The sequence below is a fragment of the Camelus ferus genome, chromosome 14 (genome assembly GCF_009834535.1).
Source record: "Camelus ferus isolate YT-003-E chromosome 14, BCGSAC_Cfer_1.0, whole genome shotgun sequence".
NCBI lineage: Eukaryota > Metazoa > Chordata > Mammalia > Artiodactyla > Camelidae > Camelus > Camelus ferus.
In genome coordinates this window covers 21,307,413-21,328,848 of record NC_045709.1, presented here as the reverse complement: position 1 = coordinate 21,328,848, position 21,436 = coordinate 21,307,413, and the positions used below count along the sequence as shown (strand labels likewise).

General features: G+C 42.5%; 1 protein-coding gene across 5 annotated transcripts; it reads right to left on the bottom strand.

Moving 5' to 3' along the window:
* Window positions 1-3,513: 3,513 nt before the first annotated feature.
* On the bottom strand, window positions 3,514-12,695 carry RNF6 (ring finger protein 6). 5 transcript variants are annotated; one of them, XM_032496416.1, is made up of 5 exons: window positions 12,253-12,695; window positions 11,510-11,592; window positions 9,745-9,952; window positions 8,775-8,870; window positions 3,514-6,333 (listed from the first exon to the last, which is right to left on the bottom strand). In XM_032496416.1, the coding sequence occupies exons 3-5, from the start codon at window positions 9,932-9,934 to the stop codon at window positions 4,586-4,588; spliced, it is 2,034 nt and encodes a 677-aa protein (XP_032352307.1). In that variant the 5' UTR covers window positions 9,935-9,952; window positions 11,510-11,592; window positions 12,253-12,695; the 3' UTR covers window positions 3,514-4,585. The 5 variants fall into 5 exon arrangements, with proteins under 5 accessions (XP_032352307.1, XP_032352309.1, XP_006192994.2 ...); XM_032496418.1 differs by lacking the exon at window positions 12,253-12,695 and adding an exon at window positions 12,083-12,183; XM_006192932.3 differs by lacking the exon at window positions 12,253-12,695 and adding an exon at window positions 12,038-12,142.
* Between the last annotated feature and the right edge of the window lie 8,741 nt (window positions 12,696-21,436).

Below are 21,436 nucleotides of genomic sequence, written 5' to 3'. Positions count from 1 at the left end.
CTCTGTAAGGTTCTGGAGAACCCTGATCACCCTCTTCTTTTACTCTCTGTATCAACTCAGAAAACTTGGGTACAACTAGTAGCAGAGGTCAGTGGTTCCCTTTCCCGCTGGGCAGGATGTAATCTTTCTGGGGCGAGTGTCCAAAACTTGTTTTTTTTTTCCTTATTTGGACACAAGTTTGGATGTTTAAACATGCAACATGATTGAGACAACCAAGCCCTACCCATTTCATGTCCACAAATGCTATAGAAAATAACCTACCCCAATCCTCAAAGCCTACCATGTTTTTTAGATCTAAGATGTGGCCACTGCGATATCAGATCCTTACTGATACTGTAGCTGTAGACAGTGAGTGGGACCTAAGAGAACTTGTTTGCAAGCACATGTGAGACTCACAGAAAGCAGCAAGAAGACTTTGAGAAGGGCTGGAGGTCACATTAGCCAGTGAAAGTGACTGCTGTAAAAAGAAAAAAAGTTTCCTACTGTTAATTTTACCTAATTTGTCATTGTTCACCATCTTTCTTCCCCAGAGGATGTCATGGCTGGTGGCTTCATGGGTTCTGCACCAGCACGATCAACACCATTCTGATTCTTTGATCATTTAGCATGAAACAAAAATCCAAAAATCCAGAGAAACCCAAGGTCTGTTTCTGGCACTGCCCCTGGCCTCCTTTTGGTTGATTTGGGCAAATTACTCACTTGTCCGTAGTCCAGTTACTTCAGCATAAATAATTCTTATCCAACCTGCTCTCAAGTTGGTTTGAATATCCAATGACAATGGCATGAAATCTCTTTGGGCAAATGAAATGTCATAGAAAATTACAATGATGTGCTGATCAGTATTAGCGGCACTCCAGAGTGGGGCTGGCACCCTCTCCTTCCCTTCCAGATTATTGGCAGTGAGAGAGGATCAAATTAGGATCACAATCAGATTTGGGGCATTCCCATTACCTTTCAATATATTGCTATTCATAAAATGCAGATCAAAGAGTCTTGTGGCTATGCCAACTTCCTGAAAACCTAGGAACCACTACGAATCCAGAAGAGGCATTAGTTGTTAAAGCTCAGAGATGGAATATTTTATCAGTGATACAAGGCAGTGTCTTATCTCTTGTCTCATGGCATCACTAAAAACAAAACAAAAATGAAAACCTTAAACTGATTCCCAGAAGCACAGACTTTGCAGAAAAGCTGGAGGAGAGACAAAGTCAATGAGCAAGAATAAAAATGGTAGAGTACATTTAAGAAAAGAAAAACAGCCATCAGGATCACACTGGCGGATACTTACTGAGAACAAATAATGAACAAAAGTACCCCAGGCTAAGCCAAATGGATCGCAAATTGGATATGAATCAGCAACAAAAGTGCTTTTATTAATTAAGCTCAAGACTGGGTACAATGTTAACAACATGTTAAGCTGAGGTTAACGGAGTCCTGTGTTGCAGGGACCTTCACCGTATACATGCATCACCTTGTCTGAGCCCACTAGGTAGGTGTGATTGTTATGCACATTTCTCAAAGGAGGAAAATGATGAGCAGAATGTTGAAGTTCTTGCACAAGGCCTCCCACCTATCATGTGGCAAACTGCCTGTCAGAGAGCATCCTGCTTGTGCAGAACACAAGTTGCAGTTCTGGGCTTTAGCAAAGGGATCGGCCAACTGTAAAAGGACTCTCCGGGTAGCGGGTAGTGGTAGCGGTGAAAGGAGTAAGATTATATAAATTGGGAAAGAGGAAGCTAAGATGTGACCCATAGTGATGTTAATTTATCTGATGGCGGTTGGGATCAAGGAATAGAAAATAGTTAGAGGTGGTTTGGGAGAGCAACAGAGGACTGAGAGTAAACCAGAATCAAACCGTGACTGTTTCTATATGTGAAGGATGCTTCGTATTTGCAGGAGTCAGGCAGGTGCATGCTCAAGAGAACCTGCTGTGGGGGCATGACTGACACCCTCCCGTTGTCACACCTTCGGGCCTGCACTCAGGCACTCAGGCACTCAGGCCCAGGCTGTGCTCCCCCAGCTGCCTCTAGCCCATGACTGGCCCAAGCTTAGAAATAGAAGTTTGCAAGAGAGCCACACTACACAGAACAAGCTCTAAGGACATGTCATGGGACATCATATTAAAAGGAAGAATTTTAAACCATTTGTTCCTTTCTCTATTGGAACCAGAAAGGGTACAATCATTGCTAAGTAGAAGCCATATAAACAGATAACGAACCTCTGTATTTGTCCCGGTTTACCGGGAAATGAATGAAAATATTAAAGAAAATACTTTGTTCCCAACTAGGATACCAGTTTACAAAACGCATTTAGCTTTCCTGCTGCTCTCGGGGAATTGTCCACGCAGGGCACGATCTAATTCCATTTGAAAGGCCCAGCTGGGATCCCTTCACATGCTGGCCCTACCAGCCTTGCAGTCAGCGTGCTTTTATTTCTTCTTTATCCCTGCTTTTTTCATTTCCCCTTTTCTTTGTTCTCTTCTTGATTTCCCTAACTGGTCAGACCAAGGGAGGAACTTCCTGAGGAAGATTCCACATGAGCAGTAATTGCTGACTTAAGTCTCCTGTCAGGCTGGGGACAAACCTTGACACTGAAGTGAGTGTGATACGTGAATAAGGCTGTGTTTCAGATAAACGTCTGACTTGGCAAAGCTTGTAAATTGTAGCGGCGCTCCCTCTTCCACTCAAGAGATTCTCCACCTGCGACAGATGACTCCGCCACCTCTTCATAGGGAGCTGGAAACCAAATGATGTCTTTTTGCCCCAACACTTTGATACACTTTTCTTTCCAGTTTCATTGTCACCACCGTAGATTAGGTAATAACTGATGATGGTGATGATAACTGATAATAAAAATTCATCACCATGGTGTCCTTATTGGTTTTCTGGCTTCCTCTCTCCACTCCACTGTGTTCTGAACACCGCCCCACACCAATCTTCCTGCAACACGAGAAATGATCTCACTATTCACCACTAAAATTTACCGAGAGACACCAGAAGTCTGTAAGGTAGCAATTCCTTAGTCTAGTATTTAAAGCCTTCAAATCAAACTTCTGAGCCCTATGTATGCCCCATAAGTGACCTACATGAGCCAGTGATTCACAACAGAATCACCTTCACTAAAACCTTTCACTCCGGTGTTAAATGCCGCCCCCCACAGTTCCCGTGCGTGCATCTTACTGAATGAACTGCTTAGAAGCACTAATCAGAAGGAAAAACTAAACCCTGAGATACATCTATATCTCACAGAATCTGGCCTGGGGATATTTGTTCTTGTGATTTTGCCCAAGCACAGGAAATTGTGTCATTTATTCATAAACAAATAACAAAAGTCATACCAGTAACTCGTCAATCAATTTTCAATTTCTAAGAGCAAATATGTCTTTCCTGTGAAGGTAGGGACGTTGTCTGTTTGTCCTCTACTGAATCCTTCACACCTTTGACACTGCCTGGCCTCTACTAGGTGCGAAATAACTGCTTCCTTGAGCGAATAAACCACAGTGAAGCAACAAAGAACAGTTCACACGTTTCAGTATTTATTGGTAGAAACAGATCTTCAATGCATATTTCTGTGTTTATATAAATTCTACATTCTCTTAACGTTTTTGTTTTGTTTTGTTTGGAGTTTTTTGGCCTCCAAGTGAACTTAACGTATTATCTATGCATTTGATTCTTTACAGACACTTTTTTTTAGATTTTAAATGAAACTTGAGAAACCATGCATATTGTATACCTTACTTAATATAATCCAAAAAATTGTTTGCACTTTCAAAAAAGTCACAACTCAAGTTAAATAACCTATATGTTCTAAAATATCCATGTTCCATTTCTGAGTAAAGAAAAGCTTGCTCAGTGTTATATACTGCTTGCTGTCTAATAAGTCAGATTGTCAGAGACGCTTCATAAATTATCTCTGTTTTTAAATATCTTAATCCCCTTCCTCCCACAGATGATCCTGTAAATATTAAACATTGTGCCATATGCAGTCATAGCCCAAAAGTTTAAATAAGAACCAAACTGGTAGCTTCTAGACTGAATATTTTAACCTTAAAATTATACATCTAAATATACATATATGATATCTTGCATATTAAATTTAATATTTCAAGTAACAAATACACTTAGCAAACATTCAAATACTCTTTCATGAAAAGATACTGTCCTTAGAATAAAAAAAGAAAGGTGTATTTACACACCAATGTCTGGACATGGTATGAAGCCCATGGAACTTAAAAGTCCAAGCGAAGTCTGTGGTACTGTTGAGAAAAAGAAGACTGATTTTTAACCTACTGAACTGTGCAGATACAAAAGTGCTTAGCATGACAAAACTTCCAAAATAAAAACATTTTAAAGGTTATTTGGTTCTAGCAATATCAACTATTTTGCACTTTAGGATAATCTATCGTTTGTATTTTAAATTTTATATAAATTTTCTCTTTTCAACAAGTTAAAAAACACACAAAAAATAGTTCAAACTATAATAATTTGTTATTTTTCATCCTGGTTAGTTCATCACAGATAATTCAACAAAAGAGTGCCTGAATACTCGTTCTACTAAAATGTGATATTTGAATAGACCCATCACGTCATCCATCGTTTGCTATACTGGACCCTAAAACCGGCTGCCGACAGATGGGACAAGTGCAATTCTCTGAGAGCCATCGGTCAATGCAATGGATGTGAAACTCATGCATGCAGGGTAACTGCCTGAGCTTGTTTCCCGTGACGTAGTCGCTGATACAAACGCTGCAGATTCGGCCTGGTTCGCTCTCCGCACTGCTGTGCTCATAGTTCCGCGTGGAAAGATTGTCGATCTGCTCTTTGGTTAAACCTCGTATGCGATCCTCGTCATCGCCCTCGTTAAGTAAGAAGAAGTGAGCGAGGCGGAGAATGGGCAGCGTTCCAGTTTCCACTAAGTTATTTGAATTTCGCACCTGCCTGCCACCTCTACCGTCACTGCTCGGGGCGAGAGGCGGGGTGGCCACGTTCCCACCACGCATCTCGGGGCTGTCTTCCTGGTCCTGCCGGCCCCGAGAGGAACCGTCACTGTGCTGGCCGATGGCATTACCTATCCCCAGGTTACTCATTTCCGGGTGCATCTCTGGCAAATGCCGGCCACTTCTCTGAAGCTCTGACTCAGATTCGGCCTCCATTAGAGAACTCAGTTCTCCAAATCCAGTCATGATCTGCCTTAAAATTGACCGAAGAGCCACTGATGATGGTTCAACAAGCTCATTCTCAGAAATCCTACGAAGAGGAACGGTTATGGTGCTCACGTAGGTCCGCATCCCTGAGTGCTCTAAACGAGAAATGGTTCGGCGAAAGCCCCCACTATTGCTTTCAACGGTGACTGTGTTTTCTGCGAGCCCCACCCTAGACCGAGTTCTGTTTGCAATGCTGTCCCGATCTCTGTTTTCTCCAGGCCGAATCCTTCTCACCTGAAGGTCCAGTGTGACTGTGGGGCGGCGGCGCACGGCAGAGGCCCTGCTGGGCTCCGCCCCTTCCTCTACTGTTATTCTTGACACAAGTCTCGAGTTAGAGAACGGAGAGTACCCAGCGCCTCTGCGCGCTCTGTCTTGCTCTAAAAAGACACGAGTTACACCTCTCCTAGCAGACCTCCTCGTGGTCTGCTGCGAAGGTCTACTTTCCCTTTGTGAATTACGATAAACGGTGCTGCCTTGCCTCTGAATTGGTGATCGGCTTCGGCTATTGAACGTAGACCGTAGTCTTATTGGCTCTAATCTTTGGTTTGTGTTCCTCACTGTTACATTAGTTCTAGCCCCATTTTCCCAAATGTGTGCTGCTCCAAACCGCTGCCCCTCCCTTTGCCTGAGTTCACTACCACCTGACTGACTGCTAAAATCAGCACGGGGAGCACCAGCTCTAAGAACACCAGCTGCTCCCCCAGATCCACTCCTCAGTCTTCCCAATGAGGACAAAGGTCCTTCTCCTGAATTCCGCCCCCCTGAACTAAGCCTAGTCCTTGGAACACCGGCGCCACTACCGCTGAGGTTCCCTGCAGCCTGGCTCCTCGTTCTCCTGGCCACGGGACTAGCTGCTCTCTGCTGCCTGTTTGCGGTGTGATCCCTGCTAACAGCTGAGAGTGGCACGCCCGGATAATCTTCGCCATCCATTTCAAATCCTCTATTCTCGTGATTTATGTGGATTTCCAGACTGAAGCGGAACTCTCCACTGTGTGGGTTTGTTCGACTCACAGCTCTCCAAGTTTGGTTCCCGTTCTGTCCACTTCGAGTTGCGTTTCCTGTGCGACGGAAGGTGTTCAGCCATTCCAGCAGAGAGGCGTCGTTCGGACTTCCTCTAGGGACTCCTGAGTCTGGAAAGCAAACCAAATCAATTTAAGATCGATTCCTAAAATTCATCCTTAGATTTTTATTGAAAATTTGTAAGATAAACAAAGTTTTCATTAAATTAAATCATATTTAAGAATACCTGTGCATTTTAATGAATAAAAAACGGCCAAAAACCTGAACTTTCTAAAAGGTGTATACTACAAGCATACTATAATACACACATTAAGATCATAAAATATTAAATACTATTTGTGCAAAGATGTGAAGATATCCTCACTCTTGCTTTCTATGTGCCTATTATTGGCAAAATATTAAGGCAAATGAGAATTATATCTAATATCAAAACTGTGCATTTAAATTGCTTTATTCATATGGCAATATCAATCAAATACAGTGGCAAAACTTATATATAGTTCATCTTGAATTTGTGGAATCCTTTTGGTAAAGGCAATCCAATCATTTTTGCAACCACGTCTTTTGGTAACCTTGAAAATTTTATCCTCTCAGGAACTGCCAAAAATGTACATCTCAAGAAATGTGGCTTTATGAATACAGTGTTAGAACCACACTATGTCTTTATATGAAGATGGAAAGCTTTAGGCATGATACTTAAGGTCTTTGTGGCTGCATCCTTACCTGTAAATTAAAGATAATAATAGTAGAGATGTCAAAGGATTATCATGAGGATAAAATAAGACATTATATAAAATGATTAGTATAATATCTGGCACACTGGAAGCCCTCAATGTTAGTCATTACATATAATACAATAAAATATATTTTCTGTTCATTTAGAATGTGAACTCCATGAAGACAAAGAGTTTTGTATGGCTTTATTCTCTGTTAAATCCCTAACCTCTACAACAGTACTTGGTACAAACCATACTCTCAATTAACATTGCTGATTGAACCAATTTGAAAATAAACATGCCCCTAAAAAACTTATTATGACAGTGCTACTGTGTGAAGCTTAAGTATTCCATTTTTAATCAGTGGATTATAAAAAGTACAAAACTCAGTGAAAAGCAATCTAATGCACATTAACTATATAGACTTTAGACTTAAAGTTTGTTTTATTCAAAAATAGCTATTAAATGAAATTGCTTTGATTTTACTTCATTACTGCAATCTCTCATAAAAAACTTTTCTAAATGTTGAAAGTTAAACCTGTTAATCAGCTGCTGGTATCAATAAAATAAACAGCAACTTTAGCCATATTCTAGAGGTATAAGCTATTTCACGTGTGATGGGTACATTTTCCATTAAAACATATTCAAAGGATCAGTATTACCAGCTATACCAACATAGTACAATTTACACAACTAAATATAAAGAAGAAAAAAGGTTAATATTCACTTTCCATTTTAATTTGCAAAGACGTATGAGTAAAAGGCAGATAAACAATAAATCGTTCTAAATGCTACTTCTTTAATCACTAGAACATAATGCTGACGGTGTGTGTGAAAGAGTTCACTCATTAACACAATCTGTACCAGCTTCGTCCACTGTAAGTGCATTGCAATGGTCCTGTGAACAGCCTGGCAATTGGGTGTGGCCATGTGACTAAGTTCTCATCAGTGGAATGGGTGTGGAAGTGATGGATCTCACTTTCTGGCAGGTGCCTGGACCTCGTTCTGGAAACTGGACTTGCCAGTTGGAACCCAGATGTGGCGGTGACTTAGCTTGATCACCAAGCAGGACCCAGGAGCAGCAGTGTCCAGTAAACCCCCCACACTAGTGGAGATCTCTCTACCTGTGCTGTCCAATTCAGAAGCCTCTAGCCACACGTGACTATTAAATGCCTGAAGGTGGCTAATAAACTTCTATCTTATTGAGCCCTTGAATTTTAGGGTTTCTAGTAGTCTTCACCCTACAATGCATGACACTACTACTAATGAAGACTTCTTAGGAAGGAAGCAGGACTGGTAAGAGGTACATGAAAGTTGGCTTTACTTTTAACTCTATGTACTTCTGCTTAGTTTGATTTTTTTTTTAAGAGGATTTGTTTTTTTGTAAGAATTCCTTATGGTATGCCTTAGTGTTTTTTCAGTAAACAACACAGCAACACACAAAAACAACAAAACAAAGTAACAAAAAAATAGGTTTCCTAACTCAGTCTTTCTGTATTGCTCTGTATAAATTTTTAGAAGCTAAGTTTAGTTATATTACTTAAAAAAATAGTAGTGTGTACCTTCTAAGATTAAAAAGAACTCTGCTGGAAATTAACGGTACACTATTTCAGATACGTGAGCTCCCTGAAGACCATCTGTATGTGAGACATCCTGTCCTGTATTGCCTAACCACACTATACAGCTCTGCACATAATACATAAAGACTATCTGGATGAGTATCACATTAAGTCTGGAAAACATTAAAAACACAAGATTGTACAACATATCCTGTAAGTTCAAGTCTACAGTTGTTCCAGTCAAACCTGCTCCTTACAGAAAGGAGTCCACGGTACCTCTGGTATTTGTCCCATCTCTCAAGTTGGGCTGTGATGCCAGCTGTTCCTTGACTCCATCTAACCGCTGTTGTAATTCTTCTGATGTTATTTCTCCTAAAACAATGGAAAATTGCTCACTGAAATTAAAATTTTTTAATTTCTAAGTTTTATGAAAACTCACAAAAGGTAAGATGAATCTTCAGCAATCTTAGAAGATACTCTATTGTTTTCATGTTCTGTAAACTGAAAGTTAAAAATGTTTAATCGATGCAAGTACACATCACTTTCATTGTTTCCTTAAAATTAAGATTCAATTTGAATAATTAATAAGTGCAGTTGATACACTTAGGAAGTTATAAGCTATAATTCTGTGGATTTTTACCAGAGTTAAAAAGAAATTAAGAAAGGAGTATTTCTGGAGAAAACTTCAAATCTTTATTTATTTGAATTTTACCTAGTTCATTATGTGGGTAATCCAATATACAGTATTCAAATATGCAATATACAATATATACAAACATACCAGGTCCCGTTAGTTCATCTGTGAAATTAATTTGTAAAAAATGTATGGGAACACAATGGACATTTTGGGAGTTACTAAATTCAGTTATTAATTCATTAATAAATAACACCTCAAATGAGTTAGAATTAAGTTTTAAATAAATAATATTTTATTTATACAATTATTATTTAAGAGAAATAGAACCATATATGTAAATATATGACACTATTATGAGCATTAACCTGTTGGTTAGTTTGGCCCTTATGTAACAGTACTGTATGTCCAATATTCTTACTTAACTTATAAAACACAGAAGTAAGCCAATGATTTCCTATGTTGTTATGTTAAAAAGCTCTTAAGGTTAAAAAAAATAGTACACTGTATTCTGGGAGAGGGAAGACAGGGTGAAAAAAAAAGACTCTCCTTATTTTCAAATTCTTCCTTATAATGCTGAAAAGGGTATTTCCTTTTTCACCCATCTCTTACCAGGGGTGCCTAAAAGATTATGGTCTCTCATAAGCCGATAATCTTCATCATTAAGGTCATTTATAAACTGATAATAGGCTTCTTCTCTGTGGAGACGCTCTTGCTGCCATCTTCTCTCATTTTCATGATTCAGGTCTTGAGATGAGGCTTCCTCACCACCATCATCTGATCTGGATCTAGCCCGATTCATGCTGAGATTCCTGGCTTTCTGTTCAAACGACACATACAAAATTCAAGACTTTAGTCATGGACTACACATGGCTTCGTGTTTTAACTTACAGTTTTTTTATTTTAATTTTTAAATTTTGTCCACTACTGAAATACTTCACATGCCAAATCTTGCAGGTAAGCATTTATAAATAAAATGAAAGACAGCTGCTAGGAGGTAGAACACACTTAGACCTACTTCTTTGCCTAAACCCATCAATTAAGTTAGGCTGGATGGTTTCGCCACACATTTTGCACACCTGAAAACTAAAGTGATTATCTCTCTTTTTTTTTTTTTAACCTCTTTGACTCTCCTGCAAAGTTAAACACCCTCATTGATATTACAAATATTTGGACGCCTTGTTAGCATACAAATTTTAAGTCTGAATTATTCAATAATAAAAAGCAAATAACAAGCAAAGAGTTATTGGGTAGTGGGAAGGTATCATTTCTATTTCCAGCAAGGGTATTCTTCCCAAAATAAAGCTTATAAATATAATATTAACCCCCTTGCCCTTTGTTGAGGTAGAAATAATTTAGTCTACTATATCTGCTGAATACTCCAGACTTGGAGTTGATCTCTCTTAAACCTAAGAGGAAAAATACTACATGCACAGCTCTGCGGACTGTGAAAGTGCATCAGAGCTTGTGGGTCTCCCTATACAGAACCTCGTGCCTAAGCCTGGAATGGTTAGTCCCAGAGGTCTCTGGGTGCCAGGGAAACTTCCTAATCTTGCCAAGGCAAACACTGCTTTTAGATGATACTTAAATGTCATTCATGAGAAGCTTACTTTTAAGCTGTAAGGAATCAAGGGAGAAAACTATTTGTTTCATAAATGTCTTAGAATTTCTTAAACGCATCTATTGATTAAAGCTACAGTTCTCAACTGGGAATGCACATCAAAGTCACTTGAGGAAATTTTTAAAAGTACACATGCCCAGATTGTACCCCCAATCCTAGGTCAGAATTTTGCAGGGTAGGGCCCAGGTCTAACTTTAAGACCTAAGCTGGGTGTTCTGTGGCTGAAAAAAACCATTCCTGGACAATTTCTGGTATGCCACTAAAGGGCGTGTGTAATATAGCAAATGACTAGGGGGCCAGTGAAGCAACTGTTTTGACTATGACTTAGTGTTTAATGAGCAAACTACTTTAAATACAAAGTGAAATGAGTCCACAAGGGTAAACTATTGAGTGAGTTAGCAACTATCCAACCTCATGCACATTCTAACATTAAATTACAAATTCAACGATTTTTCAAGTGATTACTACGTCTTTTTTTAAGGAAAGATCTAGTAGCATTATCTAATCATGTGCAAAATAAAATCATTGAAAACTCAAGATTTCTTTCCATTTTCAGAATAATCAGGACTAGACCATCATTAGCAAAGAGCATTATCTGGTAGGTACAGTAGTAATATGATTTTTGTATTACACAATTTAAAAATGTGAAACCTATCATAAAGTCTAGATACCTTGATGCTAATCAAAACTTTAAGAGCTTCTCCTCAAAAGGTAATATTCTCATAGAATTAACCACAATTAAACCAAAGTGAATACCTTATCAGCCTTTCAACATGCTTTTAATACATGAAATGGTTTGCATCCTTCCGTTGTTTGTGCTTTTTTTGACAGCTGCCCATCTGAAGCAATAAAAGAGAGTTCAGTTATTCAATAAGTTGTCTGTTTGAAGTCCCGGATCGGCTAGGAGTCTCCCAACTCCGCTGCAAAGCCACAGCAAAATCTCCATTGGATTCTGTTACAAACTCACCTAGAAAATTAGATCCCAATTAGGTCATGTGAATCTCCCGCAAGGCCCGTTTCTCCCCCAACAGAAAGTAGGCCTACCTCCCACACTGTCACTGCTCCTGGGATTACAACTCCTCTCTAAGAGGCCTCCCTCCCAATCCCGCTCCCCTCGGGTGCTGCCCGGGTTGGGTGCCCCCGCTGACTTCCACGCCTTCACTTTCTCGCCACCCCCGCCCCCCGTCGCGGTACTGGTTCCCTTCCTGGCCGTTGCGACAGAAGCTCGCGCCAGGGTACGACCCCCGCCACAGTAAACAAACTGGGCTCAAGGGCCCAACCAACCTCTTCCCAGCCGGCCCTGGGGTAACGCTTCCCTTAGCTACCTACATTCCCACCGGGAAGCAGGTGACAGGCGGGACCTCGGAGCCAATCACCGACGAGGGGAGCGCGGGGCGAGCGCGGGGAGCCAATCAGAGGAGGCGCGGGGCCCAGGGCGGGCCTGCGGACCCCGCGTCTCCCGGAAGCGGCAGTGTGGCCGGAGCGTTGCCCGAGCTCACTTCGCTGGGGCCTGGGCCGTCCTGCCGCTGCGGGGAGACAAGTGCGCGGCGGGCGGCTGTCCTCTCGGGCCCCGGAGGCTGCGACTGGCCGGCGGGCGGGGCTCGCATCCGCGCCTCCGGAGGCGGCGGCGCCCTCTAGTCGTCTGCCGAAGAGAAGCCCGTGCCGCTGCGGGACTGCCCACCGGAGAGAAGGCGCTGAAGAAGGGACGGCCGGCCCCACCCGTCTTCCCTGCGGCCGGGCCGCCCCTGCGCGACGGCAGACGCGCCGCCGCCGGGCGCTCGCCGTTGCGACAGGAAACTGCGTCCGGCGGGATCCAGGAGGCCGGCGTCCCGCGTTCCGGCCCGCAGCGCTCGCGCCAGGGCCGGCGGTCACGGGGCCGCCTGCCGCGCTCTCGGCGGCCGCACTGTCGCCGGGACGCAGCCTGCCGCCCCTCTTGGGAAGTCCCACCACCTCCTCTGCGCCGTGGTGTCGCTCGTTTGCCGAGCGGGCTAGAGTGCAACCCAGCCGCCTGTTCTTACCCCTCTGCTGCCCAGTGTCAGGTGGCTCCCCAGCCAGGCGCTCTTCCCCCGCTGCTCCACACCGAATCAGTTCCCCAGCGTTTTTATTCGGGTTCACTCACTTTCCCGCTAGGAATGCACTTTGCAACTCCTTCACAGTCGCGTCTCTGGTTTTATTTCTGGGTGTGACACTTACCGAACTCACCTCACCACTAGTGAAGCCCTTGACTAAGTCTGGCCAGCCTGGGAAAGGCTCCCTGACTTCCCTACCATCCAGAGGCCTTAATCATCGCAAGGCGCTCAAACTGCTGTCATTCCTCATTGGTTCACTCCTGCCGGAACTTTGTAGGAGCTGTTAGTCCCCGCCGTTATGCTGAGCGCCTGGGTAACAAACAGATGTTCGTTAGCATCCATGAGCTACCAGCGCAGTAGGGGTAGAGGGGCAAGTTTGTTCTCTTTTTTTTAATCAGCATGTTGTTAGATACTAACATGGAAGTATATATATAATGCAATCTACAAAGCCCTTCAGGATCTCTCTGCCGCATAACTCCAGACTGAACACTTCTTGGCACCTCAGAACTATGAGAAATTCCTCAACAATCGCAATGAACTCCCAAGCAACCCCCAACCCCACTTTTACATAATTTCCTCTATCTCTTAGGACTCACTTCATATCTCATCTTCAAGGAATGTTTTCTGATAACCTCTGAAGTGACACCCTCACCTCACCCTCTAGCCACACATAAAACACACATAGGCAGATATTCCCAGTATGGGGGCTCCTATAGCTTCCTTTGTATAACTATTGTAACACCTATTCATTTACTTAACAAATACCGAGTGCCACTAGGTATTAGGTGCAAGTGATAACAGCAGACGATAAGACAGACAAGGCCATTAGCCAGAAAGAGAAAGAAAAGTACCATATGAGATTGCTCATATGTGGAATCTTAAAAAAGGAAGAAAGAAAGAAAAAAAAGCATAAATAGAAAACAGAAACAAACTCACAGACACAGAATACAAACTGGTTGCCAAGGGGGTGGGGGGTGGGAAGGGACAGACTGGGAGTTCAAAATTTGTAGATACTGACAGGCATATGCAGAATAGCTAAACAAGATTATACTGTATAGCACAGGGAAATATATACAAGATCTTCTGGTAGCTCACAGCAAAAAATAAATGTGACAATGAATACATGTATGTTCATGTATAACTGAAAAATTGTGCTCTACACTGGAATTTGGCACAACATTGTAAAATGACTATAACTCAATTAAAAAAAGAGACAAACAAGGCCCCTTGCCTTCCTTTTCGATGGAAAACGATAGCCACTGAACAAGTACTTACATTGATCTTCTGTTCATTTGTAGGTCTCTCCCATGTAAAAGTCTAAACTCCTCAAGTTCCAAGAGATGGTTTTATTCATTTTAATAGTCCCAGGACTTAGCACAACACCTGGCACAACACTCCCCTCAGCCAGCTGCGTAGATGAGCAGAGAAAAATGCAGACTTTTCTCAAACATGATCAATGCATGTTAGTATAAAGCCTAAGAAATTAGAAATTTGTGAGTACAAGTCAGAAAATCACATGTGAGATATCCAAAATTCAAGCAGAAACCCTTTAAAATATCTATACGCTTTTTAGTGAGTATGTAACTCAAGTGCAAGTATTTTTAAATGTTAAACTGTATATATCCTAAGAGTCAAAAAATATGAAGTCTGATCAAGTGATTTACTTTGTGGAAAGCGGCAGTTTTCTGTGAGTAGATAGGTAATGCATGTAACTTGAATCTAACATGCTGCTTCAGTTTTTGTAGCTTAGGACAGAGTGACTATAAAAGGGTTCTAGATATGATCATTGGAACAGAGGGATGGATCATTCTGGATATCTGTATTTTCAGGTCTCATAACATGCCCAAATCTCTGGCCTAATTAATCTCGTTTACTGGGATGGTACCTGGCCTTTTTAGTGTGTATGCATCTTTTAACTCCAGGGCTTTTTACAATTAAGAATAAAAAGGTATAAAAGAATTAAAACCAAAACATTAAAAGGGTCTTCTGTATATTTGCTATTTTATATACTTACAATGTTTAAATGATTTTGGCTTCTTAGACTGACAGCCTTAATTAAAATTTAAAATGCATGTAAGTAGTTGATTTAGACTTCTAAGTTTAAGTTGAAATCTTAATAAGTTTGTGGACATATAAGAACAGCTAAGAGAAATTTAGGCTCATCATATTAAGTGTTATGATTAATTTTAACATGATTATTTAAAGATTCAGGAAAGCAATAAATACAACATTTGAATTACTTATTAATGAAATAAAATATTAAATTTATAAATAATTTAAAATGTTTCAAGATGATTAAATAAGTATGTGAATGAGATCTAAAGTTAGTAGAAGTCTAATTCTAAATCTGTTAAAGTTACCATACTTATTACTAGAATAATAAGAGCTGTAAACTAGATTTAAAAGCCTAAGTTTTAACTAGGACATTGAATTGGAATTTGCTAAATTGAATATTAACTGTTTAAAGCAAAGGGTTTTTTTACAGAGTATTTTATTAATTTCATCTGAAAATATCTTTTATATGGCTTTATTGAGCTACACAATTCACATACCATAAAATTCACCCAGAGTATACAATGCAGTGATTTTCTGTATATTTACAGAGTTGTGCAGTCATCATCAAAATCTAATTTTAAAATATTTTCATCACCCCAAAAAGAAACCTCACAGCCATTAGCAGTCATCCCATTCCTTGCCACCCCATCCCTAGCCCCTGGTAATCACTAATACACTTTCTGTCTCTGTGAATTTGCCAGTTCTGGCCAGTTCCTATAAATGCAATCATGCAATAGGCAGCCTTTTACACCTGGCTTCTTTCACTTAGCAGACTGTTGTAAAGCCATGCTGTAACATGAGTCAGTACTCCATTCCTAAAGAGAAACTTCTTTATAGTCTTTTCCTGCATAAGAAAACCACCTTCAAGGACACCCTCTGTTATGGGTTGAATTGTGTCCCTCCCCCATTCATATTTTGACACCCTAACCCCCTAGTATCTCAGAATGTGACTACATTTGGAGAGAGGACCTTTAAAATGTTAAGTTAAAATGAGGCCATTAGGGTAGGTCTTAAACCAATCTGGCCAGTGTCGTTGGAGGAAGAGGAAATTTGGACACAGGAAGAGACACCAGGGATGCACGTATACAGAGGAAAGGCCACGTCTGGACACAGCGAGGAGGCAGCCGTCTGCAAACTCAGCAGAGAGGCCTCAGAAGAAACAACTTGCTGACAGCCTGACATTGGACGCCCAGCCCCCAGAGCTTTAAGGAATAAAGATCTGTCGTTCAGGCCCCTCAGTCTGCGCTGTTTGATTATGGCAGAGCTAGCAAACGAATGGACCCCCTCCCTCGACAGCTTAGGAGTCTCACTCTATCAGAAACCCTTCAGACAGATGTGTGGACCCAGGGAAACGGGGGGGCTCAGCCTCTTAAACCTGTGTTTGAGAGAGGTCCCCCATTCCTTTCAGGACCCCTTGGAAGGGGTCCTTCTGGACCATGCGATCCCACCTCTCTGGCCACAGCTATTTGAAACAAGGTACCTGTCTCGGATTTTCAGGGAGTTTGGAATTATGTCACGAAGACCTTGTTGGTTAACTGTAACAGAACTGAAATGTCACGTAGACTGAAAGGCTAAGACCTCTCAGATGGAGGCCATGGGCAAGAAAACTGTAATTAGAGAAGAAAAGAAACAAACAGAGAGCTTGCTGGTTCCCAAGGAGTTCAGTTACTTTGTCAGCAAACGGGTCTGTGTGATTCTCCTGTGTCCTCACATCATTCTCTGTCTTTAATTAGGTTATTTTACTAGGGTTCTTGCAGCTAAAAAAATCTTCCTTCAAATCAGCCAGGATTTAAGGCAGGATACAAAAATGACTCTACTTTTTTAAGGCAGAAATGTATTTCTTACAGGGAACTGGGCACCTACAAAATCCGTGCAGTGGGTAGTGGAGCGGGCTGCAGACCGAGCCTCAGACCAACCCCACATTTGTTCATTTGCTGACCTGAGAGCAGCACTGCCACCTCTGAGGCTGCCGCTGGAGTCCTGCCGGGAACGGGTGGCATTCCTGCTGTGACACAGTGGTCTGGAAGCCAACACGGGAAAGCCTCTGGCACCACAGCCCCCAGTCACCGCTTAACACCATCAAAGCTGGCACCTGTGCTGCATCAGTATGCAGAAAACCCTCCCTCTCCAAAGCCTTGCTCACCATCAGAAAAACAGCCAGAATCGGGTGGAAATATGGCTTCTCCTTCAGTGCTGTTTTCCACACCTTGGTAAATACATTTTAGTGGCAGAATCTAATTTGCATCCAGAACAGTGGTTGCAAGACAGTCTGGGTCATGCCATTTTTAGTGTCCCAGCCTGTACACAAGATGGCACCCCAAAGAAGGGAAGAGTGCCCAAAGCCTCCAGCCCTGCCCTCGTCACTCTCATGTCTCCAGCTCAGCCTCAGACTGTCTTGGGTCAGGTCTCAAGAAACAGAGCCTGCGACAAGGATTCTTATTCAAGTGATATTGCTCGAGGAGTGCTCTCCGGAGAAAGAGAGCAGAGGAAGCAGGACTGGCCAGGGGGGCAAGGAGGTAAGAATGAGCCTTGGCTGATCCCACGACCTTCTCCAGCAAGTGTTACCCAGCAAGGCCAGCTTTCCGTACCCCCATGCCCTTGGCCGAGGTCTGCAGGGGCAGGGGGACAATTCTCCACAGAAGGTGGCCTCTAGAATTGTTATCCAGTGCCCACAGCAGCTGGAGTACAGATGCACCAGCTGACAAAGTGGGTTTGGGCCGGGCACAAGCAGGATTCACTACAGTCCACCCGCTGCAATGCTTAGATCACTTGCTTTTCCCATTAAGGTGCTCCATCCAAGCACGGTTTCTCCACAATTCTTATTAGTCACAATTTCTGGGAAATTTTATAATGGGCTGAACTACAGTCCCTGCGGCTACACCTGGCCCCCAGGCTGTCACTGACACGATTATCTCCCTTGTCCGCTGTGCTTTTAGATTCCCCTCCTCTTCAGCTGTTCCTTCTGCCGGTGGAGGTGGTTCTATGGATGCACTGACCCAGCAGGTTATCACTCTCTTCTCAGGGCGTAGTGCTGCCCTTGCCCTTGCCCTTGCCCTGACTTACAGTCAGGCACGGGAATCCCAAGAACTGCCCCCAGTGGCCCTTCTGGGTGCCGAGCAAATTTCTCTCTGCCTCTGTTAGGCAGCAGCCCCACCTCCTTTGGGTGATTTGCTTGTCAGTCTCTGGCACGAGGAGCCCAGCAGAACCAGAGAGCAGTTTTATGTTCAGAGGGACTCTTCCCGTGTCCTCGGATGGAAGCATCCCACGTCTGAGGGTCAGGATCTCCAGGCTACGGACAGGAAACACAAATTTTACTCAGACTTACGAAACACAGTCTTGGCAAAGGACGGCAAGATTAAAGCATACCTATTTTACTGGAAGAGACATCAGAACAGGAAAGGACATGCTCATGGGAGGGTCAGTGTCAGTGGAAAAGGAAATAAACATTTGAGTACCCGCCACGTTCTAGACACCATACCAGCCGGTTTCATAGAAGCCAGCAGGGCACAGCTTAAGATAGGAGCTCAGTAAACAGTCACAGGAATTAAGGAGTGGGATGGAACAGAGGAGTGACTCCTGGGTAAGGAAGAGTCCACAAACGCCATGTTGAAAACTGTGTCGTATCTGGGGGAGACAGCAGTGCACTGGGGAGGGAAAGGGGAGGACACAGAGCTGGAAGAGCTGGAAACCATTTCAATAAGCACTGTTCACAGCTTAGAATGCATGTCCTAGAGGGAAAGCAGGCATGCTAGTTCCCAGGTTCCAAAATACACATTTTGGGGGAGGTAATTAGGTTTGTTTGTTTGTTTACGTATTTATTTATTTATAATGGAAATTTACTTTTTTTTTTAATGGCAGTACTGGCGATTGAACCCAGGACCCTGTGCATGCTAAGTATATGCTCTCACTGAGCTATACCTGCCCCACAAAAAATACACATTTAACCTGTAGTAGACCTAAAATTATTGATTGTCCAAATATGGGTTTTACTTCCTGGGAGCAGATAAAGTACTGTGGGAAGGAGTGAGGAGGAGGGGGGCAGTAGAAGAGATTATATGACAGTCACTTAGAAATGAAGTTTCTAAGCTACAAATTGATAGTGTTTGAAAGTTTATAAATTGCTTAACAGAACTTAGAACTCATTTCATAAAGGAAAAAATAAAAGTATACATGGCGGTTCAGTTTCAGACTCGCCCACAAAGCTTAAGTGGCAACTAACTGAAATTAATTTTTAAATTTTATTTCATCCCCTACTGTCCTTGACCTGCAGGCGTATCCTTTTCATTTTTCAGTTCCTGCTTTGATTATATGTGTGACCTTGGGCAAATTACTTAATCTCGGCAGTCCTTAATTTCCTAATCTGTAAAATGGGGATAATTTACCTAATTCTTAGGATTAAATGAATTAATACCTTGCATGTAGAAAATATTCAATAGACATTAGCTGCTATTACTATTACATTATTATCACCTGTCTTAGGTTAACTCTCCCCTCCTCCCTCTCCAAAAAAGCTGAACCTTAGGCAAGGATTCATGTGAAAATGATTTAGGAAGTGTTCCCAGGAAAAACCAGTAAGGGAGTTGGGGAGTGGAACTGGGAAGAAAGGAGACAGAGTCATAGTTCAATCCCAACTTGGACCTAAATTAAGGGGGACACAGGAGACAGTGAGGGTCACCCCAGTGTTGTCCCAATCAGAGGCTGTAAGAGCTGGTGTATTCATACTTGTGCCCAAGGTCATTAAGTTAAGGTGGAGGTGGCTTAATTCCCAGGCACTTCGGTTTTGCATGTGAAAGGGGTTCCAGTAGCCTGAGGGTGGTGGCTCCATGAAGAGAGAAATCTGAAGGGCTGTGGTCAGAGCATTGACTAGTCAGTCATCTGCTACATCATCGTCATCATCGTCACCGTCTCCCATGAAACACAGTGGCACCTGGTATGAAAGGCACTGTGGTGGGTTCTGGAGGTCAAAAGAGCTGTAGAACACAGGCCCTGTCCTCCTACGCCTTAGAATCCTGCTGAAGAGACAAGATAAACACAAAGAAAGAAGTACATGCTCAGTGCCAAGTAAGTGTAAACAGGGCATTGCTATGGGAGTGTGTCGGCTTCGGGTGGTGGGAAGGTCCCGGCAGTACCTGAGGATCATCTCAAAGAGGGGGTAGGGCTTAGTAAGTAAAGAAGCCAAGGGGTAGTGGATGGGGAAGGAGTGGAAAGATAAACGTTTTAGGGAGGATCAATACACTTGTCCTCATACAGCGGTTCTCAACCTTGAAGTCTCATTAGGAGCTTTAAGAATCCCAGTGCCCAGCTGTAGCCCAGATCAATTACATCAACATTGCTGTGCGGGGGGTGGGGTGGGGTGTTCCCCAGGTATTTCCAATGGACGCCAAGGTCAAGAACCACTGTTTATTGGGCGGGGAGCAGCATCGGGGAAACTGGTTAGGAGCTGATACAGAAGAACTCAGATTGTGGAAATCCAAGCTGGGTGCAGCTGAGCACTCTAACCTAATTCTAGCATTCCTATTGCAGACTGCCTTAAAGTCTTTTCATGAGTCAGGCTACAGTAAATACAGAGCCTGGAATATTAGATGAAGGAGTTTGAACTTTATGCTGTAGGCAATGAAAGGGCATCGGGTCCTTGAAGATTTCTGAGCAGAATAATGATGTAAGTACAACAACATTTGCAAATTTAAACAGGATGTAGGATTTCTGAGCAAGGAGGACAATATCTGATGGAACTTGACCTTGGCTGGTTGGTGGAGGGGTAGGGCTACTAAGGGAGAAAAAGTTCCAGAGGTTCTGGGCATGGAGTTGAGTGGAAACAAGTAACCTGGGGTGTCAAGTATCAGGTGGTTGCAGAGGTGACCTCACCATGTTTGTGTCTAATAGAAAGAGAGCCATGTGACTCACAGGAGATCCATGTTTGTACAGGAACCAGCCAGAAAAGACGCGGCTTTTCTGATGATTGTGCCTGAATAACATGGTCAGGCTACCTGGAAGGCAAAACAGATTGGAACGAGAAGCCAGGGTAACACATTAAACCTTGAAAAAAACTGAACATGAAACTAAACTGTGTTCCTATAGATGACTTGCTACACTGTTTTGTGGCAAAATATTTTGAATTGAAAACTAAAGTAATATTGTTTAGTCAAGAAAAAAGGTGTCCAGTAGAGGAAAAGAGGACAAGATTATAATACTGCATGTCAGTTTAAAGAGGTAAATTTTCTTTAACAGTTTACTACTTTTGGAGAGCAGAATTCATCACCAACCAATGGGAGAGATGCTCAGTTTGGGATGCTCTTATCAGTCACTGTCATGTGAATCCATTAGTTAAGAAAAGGAGAAATCACTTTTAACCTGTTACACTATCTTTCCCGCTGTCTGTTTTACTTAGTGTGCATTTGACGGGAGGGTTTTGGCCCCATACACAGGTACTAACGAAGCAAGGGAGGAGGGAAGGTATTTGTTTAACATTATTTTGCAGAAAACTAAATGAAAAACTTCAAGCTTGTGTTATGGTATAAGAGGGGAAATCCTGTCTTCATGTCCCTCCTGACCTAGGCTA

Excerpts from the sequence above, each read along its gene's own strand:
- RNF6 (XM_032496416.1), bottom strand. The coding sequence starts at position 9,934 with ATGAATCGGGCTAGATCCAGATCAGATGATGGTGGTGAGGAAGCCTCA. Across the intron at positions 8,871-9,744 it reads TAATCTTTTAGGCACCCCTG|GAGAAATAACATCAGAAGAA; the intron begins GTAAGAGATGGG and ends CCATTGTTTTAG. Across the intron at positions 6,334-8,774 it reads AGATGGGACAAATACCAGAG|ACTCAGGAGTCCCTAGAGGA; the intron begins GTACCGTGGACT and ends TTTGCTTTCCAG.